The following is a 7330-nucleotide window of genomic DNA, read 5'->3' as shown; positions in this document are numbered from 1 at the left end:
TCTTGTGAAAAACAAGGTTCCCTCCCCTGTAAAAATGTAAAAGTTTAATAAAGGACAAGAGGAGAAAAAGACAATAAAGCAAAGATTTATGGCTGGGTGCTTGGCATTCACCTGCTGTTTTGGAAACATCCTTTATATACCATTTCCATTGCATCAGCCTGTTACATATTCACAATTATGCATATTAAACTTTCCCCCAAAGTAGTTTCATGTTCTAAGAAATGTTTAGCAGGGCTTCTCCTCGGTCTGCCTTTTCAGAGTGTGTTTATTTCTTGGCTGTGGTTTTAGCCTGTTCTTGTTATCACGTTTAGTTTGGGCTTTGGTCTGTTTTCTACTGATGGGAAGTTTGATAGTTGGCATATCAGAAGTTGGGGTCCTCTTCATCTGTCCATTGAATGTTATCTCAACCAAGCAGGAATTTTAACACAAATATATTTCTATCAGTTATTTCACTGCTATGTCTAACAGAAATAAAACCTATATTTTTATAACAAAGTTACTTTAATATTACACATATAGCATCCATTTTAATATTTGTGAAAGGCCAATATTATAATATGTATTTATAACAATCTGGATGCAGATTATTATAAATACATATTATAATATTGGCCCTTGGATGGCCCAGCCCTGATCCTGCTGCTGCAGCTCCATCCCTGCCCGGGGGCTCCCAGACCTCGCAGTAATTGCCTGGCTAATTAAGAGATCGCTGCAGATAACACGGGACACAATTCCTCACAATTCCTCACAATTCCTCCATCTCCCGGTGCCTGTGGCAGGCAGGGGTTTGTGGCCAGCAAGGAGGGAAAAGAAATCTGGACACAGATGGACATGGGGTTGGTGTGGTGTTGGGGACATGAGGGAGGACACGAGGAAAAGCAGATCAATGTCACCCCCCTGGCTCCCAAACCCACTCCCCATCCCAATCCATGCAGGAAGCAAAGGCAGCCCTCAAATTTATTATTTTTCCTATTATTTTTCTTCTATTTTTGTGTTTTTCTTTTTCCTTTTTTTTTTGTCACAGCCCCATGGTGCTGCTCCTCTTGGGCACCGGCATCATTTAGAGAGTTTCAGGCAGATGGTAGATTTTCACCTTCTTTATTATTTTTATTATTTATTATATTATTTTTTATTATTTTTTTCAATCCTGAGAAATCTATAATCCTGCTGAATTCAAAGTGCAACCCTGGTGAAGGGCCAAGCAGTGGTTTTTTCATGAGGCTCTGGGAGCTGTCGTGATAAAAATAATTTAGCTTTAATTTATAGATATTTTAAAATTTAAACCCCCCTTGTTCGTGATTCATACTATAATAAGATTTATTTTAATGTGACCAGGGCGTCTTCCTCAGCACTGGGGACATTTCTGTGTTTTATGGCCCCAGTGTTTATGGCTTTGAGCTGGTTCAAGTGATATTTTTTCAAATATTTGGGGGCTTGCTGGAAGTTGAGGCACAGGATTTGAGGCCAGACCCTTCTGTAGGGCCTGAGAAAGGTGGTGGGGTTCCAGGAAAAGGGCTTGGCTCTATCTCAGGGCGGCTTGGGACAAAGTGGGGACATTAGTGGGGACACCACACAAAGTCCCTGGCTGCTGGAGCAGAAATTTGAATGGGAAGCAGGGAAGGTTTTAATTACAGAATCCTAGAATGGTTTGTGTTGGCAAGGACAATAAAGTTCCTCTAATGCCATCCCCTGCCATGGCAGGGACACCTCCCACCATCCCAGGGTGCTCCCAGCCCTGTCCAGCCTGGCCTTGGGCACTGCCAGGGATCCAGGGGCAGCCACAGCTGCTCTGGGCACCTGTGCCAGGGCCCACCACTCTCACAGCCAGGAATTTTTTCCCAATATCCATTCTAAACCTACTCCCTTCTGTCAGTTCAAAGCCATTCCCCCTTTTCCTACATTCCCTGTCCTTGTCCAGAGTTCCTCTCCTGTTCTCACATGGATTATTTTCACTGCCTGAGGCTGTCCCATTGGGTTCCTCATGCAGACATCACTGGGAACATGCCAATCCCACCAGGATGGCTCAGGAGAGAGGGACGTGACATCCATCCATCCATCCATCCATCCATCCATCCATCCATCCATCCATCCATCCATCCATCCATAATCCATCCATCCATCCATCCATCCATCATCCATCCATCCATCCATCCATCCATCCATCCATCCATCCATCCATCCATCCATCCATCCATCCATCCATCCATCCCTCATCCATCCATCCATCCATCCATCCATCCATCCATAATCCATCCATCCATCCATCCATCCATCCATCCATCCATCCATCCCCACCTCCAGGACCCCTCTCAGCACCCCACAATGGCTCTGTCCATCCCCCATGACACCCACTGACCCCATCCAAGCTCCCAAATTTTCAGCCACCCCATGAAGGCTCTGAAGGAGGCTCCCACCACCTCCCCTCACCGAGATCATGTCCAACCTCCCTTTCTCCAGCTCCTCCCCTCCCAGTCCCCTCCCATTCCCCAGAATTGCCCCAGTTAGGCCAGGGACAGGCTGGAATGACCCCTCTGCTCCTTGCTGCACCCCCAGCTCCCTCTTCTCCCTGACCCAGGATCTGCTGTGAGCCCAGGATCCCTCCTGGGATGGTTTGGGAGCTGTAAGAGGAGATGCCAGGGATTTGGGTGGCATTTGTGAGCGAGGCCAGCCTGTCCCATGGGAGCAGCCAGCTCAGGAGCTGGAGGGGAGAGGATGAAGGGAGGAATGAGAAACCCAACACCCTTCTTGGCTCTGTCGTGCTTAATTTAGAGCACAGGGGCTCTGCCAGAGTGTTTTTCCATTTAAAGCTGAACCTCTTCCCTTTTGTCCTGCACTGTGCCTTGCAGGGCAGTGGCAGCTGATGGCTGGGGCTGCTTGGGGCGGTCAGCAAAGCAGTTTCCAAACCAATTCCCTTGTCCCACCAGCTTCTTCCCCATTTCTCCCACATCAAAACTGAAATCCATCTCCTCCTGCCATCCCTGTCCTGCTTTGGGAGGGCAGGAGCCACCCAGAGCCCCAATCCACAGCTTTGAGTTCCCATGGGATGGGCTTTGACCCCTCAGCTGATCCTGTGCCCCTTGTCCAAGCAGATCTCAGGGCAGGGAGAGCTCTCCTGTGTCAATACTATGTTTAACCACCCTAATGCCACTCAATTAATGTTACAGCCACTTTGGAAAGCTCTTTGCAGGTAAACTGCTGGCAAGAGGCCCAAAGGAAAGGAGGACAATTCATCAAAGATCATTTATTGCCAGCAGCTCAGCTGTACTTTGAAATGGGATCCATCCATCAGCACTTGATGGCTGCTCCATGGAGGAGCTCTGCCCAGCTCCAGGGCAGGAGATAAATTTTGGTTTTCCAAGAGTTTGGAGAACTCACATTTGGAGTTAAGAACTGTCCAAGTCCTAACAAGGAGTGCCCATAACTAAATACTGGCAGTAAAATTAACTTTAACTGTACCCACCAGCCTGTGCCAGAGATGTCACCTCTAGCCTGTCACCACCATCAGCTGCAGGGAGAGGCTGAAAAAACTCAGAGCTTATCAAAAAGCTGCCTGGGACACGACTTCTCACTGGATGAGGTTGTCCCAGTGAGGAAATGCTGGGGACTCACAGTGCTTTTATCTGAGACAGGCAAAACGATGGCTGGCTGCAAACTGGAGCCAGAGAAATTCAAATTTGAACTGAAATACAGGATTTTAACAGGCTGGTGTTTATCCATGAGGGAAAAATAAAACACTGAAAGTTCTGAGGGAAGCAGGGGCTTGTGGTGATTTTCATATCAGCTGTATCCCTGAAAGAATTGTGTGCTGGAGAGATCCTGGGGCTGAGGATCTCCAGTGTGGGGATTTTTCAGGCAGAGAGAACAATATTGTCATTGGTTTTGTTCTCTGTGTCATGGGCAGGGGCTACTGCTCCCAAGGTCTGCCAGGGCTTCTTATATTTAGCAAAATGCTGCAAGAAAATTGGTCTCATTTCTTGAAAACTGGGAACCAGCAAGAGCCAGAGAGGCAAAACGATGGCTGGCTGCAAATTGGAGCCAGAGAAATTCCAATTAGAACTGAAACACAGGATTTTAACAGGCTGGTGGGTTATCCATGAGGAAAAAAAAAAAACAAACCAACAAAACACTGAAAGTTCCAAGGGAAGCAGAGAGTTGTGGTGATTCCATATCAGCTGTATCCCTGAAAGAATTGTGTGCTGGAGAGATCCTGGGGCTGAGGATCTCCAGTGTGGGGATTTTTCAGGCAGAGAGAACAATATTGTCATTGGTTTTGTTCTCTGAGTGATGGGCTGGGGTGCATAAAATTGGTCTCATCCTTTGAAAACTGGGAACCAGCAAGAGGCAGCACGGGGAGAATTCAAGCCAGGTCACTCTGGGGAAGTGCATTTCAAAATCCTGAGAAGCCCTGGACGTTGTGCACTCCCCACTGTGACAGGAGCCAGATTGCCCATTTCCATGAGCAGCAGCTGCTCGCAGGTACAGGCTGCCTAAATAAACTGCTTTATAGTGGTTGGGTTCTTTCTTTGGTAAGCATTTGGTGGTGCAGAAAAAAGGAGAAAATGTCCATGTGTGTTCTGTGAGATCCCAGTTTCCTCCCTGTGCTTCAGGGGCTGACTCCAAGCCCTTTTCCTGGAGAGAGGTTTGATCTTCACAGCTTCCCTGGGCCAGGGCACAAGGAAGGGCAGCAGATGCCTCTGCTCTGCTCCTGGGAAATAATTATTGATTCACACTCCTGTGTAAGTGAAATCAGAACCTGCAGCCCCAAGTTCCAGCCTGAATTTAGCAGCACAGCTCCCACAGCCCTGCTCCTGCTCAGGCAGCTTTTCCAAGGTATTTGCTCCCTCCTGCAGCTCCTTAAAATCCCCACCAGAGGATTCCTCCCCTCCACAGAGCATCAGCATGGAGCTGAAACCAAAGCTGTGGCTCCTCTCAAGCCAGGATTTATTCCTCAAGTTGTCCAGAGATGATTGAGGGTTGCAAGATGCTTTTTCCTCTGATGATACTGGCAGGAAAAATATCACAATGGATGGTCCTGCTTGTTGTGAGAGAGCTGGGCTGAGCTCCAGGGCAGTGCAGCAGCCCCATGAGCACAGGGAGGGTTAATTCCCTGCTAACTTCCAGGTGCTGAGTTGCTGAGTTTATCCCCAGCTCCCTGACTTCCTCCATCAGGGACTCCTAAAACTGTTTGAAAAGAAACATTTCTTGAAGAGAGATATTTCTGAACCTAAACAGGAAAAAAAGACAGGAACAACACATCTGGAGTGACTCCTGCTCTGCTTTTTTCCACTCTGCACAGGGGAGTCAGGATGAAACCCAAAAATCCACTTTGCACTGGTGTATTTAGCCCTGAAATGCAAATTCATGGTGGTGCTGCCTGGGGTTAAAGCCTGACAAACTTCAGGCTCATAAAAAGAGGCTGACAAAGCAAAGGAGAAAAAAAAGAAAAGCTTTCAAGACTTTCAAGTGAGAAACAAAGCAGCACTGTACAAACATGCCTGGCTCTCCATTTGCCTGGAATCCCCAAGGCTGCTCTGCACTGGCAGGCTGCATGGCAATGCCTGATTAGCTTGCACTCTGTGTCCTCACTGTGCTGCAGCAGAGAAGGACAGGGCTGCCAGGGTTTGCAGCAGCTCCAAAAGTCCCAGCACTGCTGCAGTGAGGACCTGAGTGCATTTTATAACATTTCTTCCCAGGGAGAACAAGATCTGCCTGATGGATGAATGCAGAGACCCAGAAATAGGGAATTCATAACCTGGATGGCAAGTTTTTTATGGAATGAGCTGAATTTAAGGTAGGTTGACTCATTGCAGGGGTAATCTGCACAGCTTTTCAGTGGAAACTCAGAAAACTGCTGCATGTTCAAGCAAAGAGAGAGGTTGGGATGATGAGAGGAGCCCACCCAGAGCTGATTTGCAGATAGTCCCAGGCCAGGCTAATCCTGTGCCTGGGCACTGGAGTGCTACAGAAAGCCTGAGACAGGCAGGTAGCAGTGTGGGATAAAAACAGAGCTTGTTTTGTTCTAAGGAAGGGGGCTGGCCTAACTTTTGTACAGCAAATTCCTTCCTGAGCTGATAAAGGCAGCAGCAGATTGAATATCAAGCCCTGCCAGGGAACACTGTGCTGGAACCTGGAAGGTTTTGTCCCAAATCCCCCTGCAGAATTGCAGCTTCCCAAACTACACCCACCACCCTGCTTGCCAAGCCTCAGAGACAGAAAGTGCTGACACATAAAACCTTCACTTTTTGTATTTCATCTCTGCTTCTCATCCTCTCCTGCAAATGCTGAAGAAGTGACACGATCTGAGGCTGCAAAATGACACTGGTGCCTGGGCTCTGTCCCTGCTCTGCAGCACAAAGGTCTGGCAATATCTGGATTAACTCTTTGGTGTGTGGGGCTGAACAGCCCCTGCAAACCCATCCCTCACTTTCTCCATTGTGGCTTGATGCAGTTAAAAATCCTCCCCTTTGGCTGCCACAGTCTCCTTCAGAGCTGCCTTCAGACTTTTGTTCTCATCCAGCTGGAAGCCAAGCCTGCAAGAAAACAAAAGGAAAAAACCTCTCTGTGAGCTGGGGAGCTTCAAAGCAAACTGAGAACAGTCACCTGTGTTGTGGGGACAAAACACTGAAACCCAGAGTCCTGAGAAAGAGCAAAGTGAGCCCTCGCTCCTCCTCTCCCTGAGGGAGAACAGAGCAATCCCAGCAGGGAGGAAGGGAGAACATAACACACCTCCTGCTCAGCTCCTCCAGCTGAGACTCCAGGGGCAGCTCAGACAGGGCTGCAGAGAGCTCCTCTCTGTCACTCACATGCAAGGGGAGGCTGGCCTGGCCTGCAGATTCAATCACAGAATGGAGTTTTAGTGAAACAGCAAATCAGTTTTGGCACCATGCTGAGTCAGTGGCAAAAACCACTGAATTTATTCTCTCAAATAAGGTACTTAAATCACTTAAACAAATATTTAATCTCCTAAATTCTAGGTTATACCCTTAACATATCATAAATATATGACAAAATTATTTTAATTTCCTTCCAGTAAAATGAAAACATGATGAATTTACATTTCAGGGCTAAATATGTGCCTACATATGTAGGGAGGAAAACAATGAAGAACAAGAGGTTACAAACACCTGAAAAGGGTTAATTTGATGTTAATCTTGTAATTGTGTTTCAGATTATGACAGCTTGTTGCTTCCTGAATGTCTGGGACAAAGTTTGCGCGTGGCACCCATTGAAACAACTTTTGTAAAGCACTTTGATCCTCAGCATAAACAAAATGTAGGTTAAATGTACTTCAAACCAAGGTTCTCACTCAGGAATGCTTTCTTAAATAAAG

General features: G+C 47.2%; 1 protein-coding gene across 12 annotated transcripts in view; it reads right to left on the bottom strand.

Annotated features, from left to right (window-relative positions):
* Positions 1-6230: 6230 nt before the first annotated feature.
* CCDC13 (coiled-coil domain containing 13) overlaps positions 6231-7330 on the bottom strand; it is a 31871-nt gene continuing 30771 nt past the window's right edge. For all 12 annotated transcript variants that reach the window (XM_064703782.1, XM_064703777.1, XM_064703781.1 and 9 more), the window contains 2 exons: positions 6727-6826; positions 6231-6530 (listed from right to left, as the gene is read on the bottom strand). In XM_064703782.1, the coding sequence (XP_064559852.1) occupies positions 6449-6530; positions 6727-6826 (182 nt within the window). In that variant the 3' untranslated portion in view covers positions 6231-6448. The remainder of the gene's footprint in view (positions 6531-6726; positions 6827-7330) is intronic.

This window comes from Zonotrichia leucophrys, chromosome 2 (assembly GCF_028769735.1).
Source record: "Zonotrichia leucophrys gambelii isolate GWCS_2022_RI chromosome 2, RI_Zleu_2.0, whole genome shotgun sequence".
Classification (NCBI taxonomy): domain Eukaryota; kingdom Metazoa; phylum Chordata; class Aves; order Passeriformes; family Passerellidae; genus Zonotrichia; species Zonotrichia leucophrys.
Note: the sequence above shows the minus strand (reverse complement) of the source record. Positions and strands in the feature narration are given on the sequence as shown.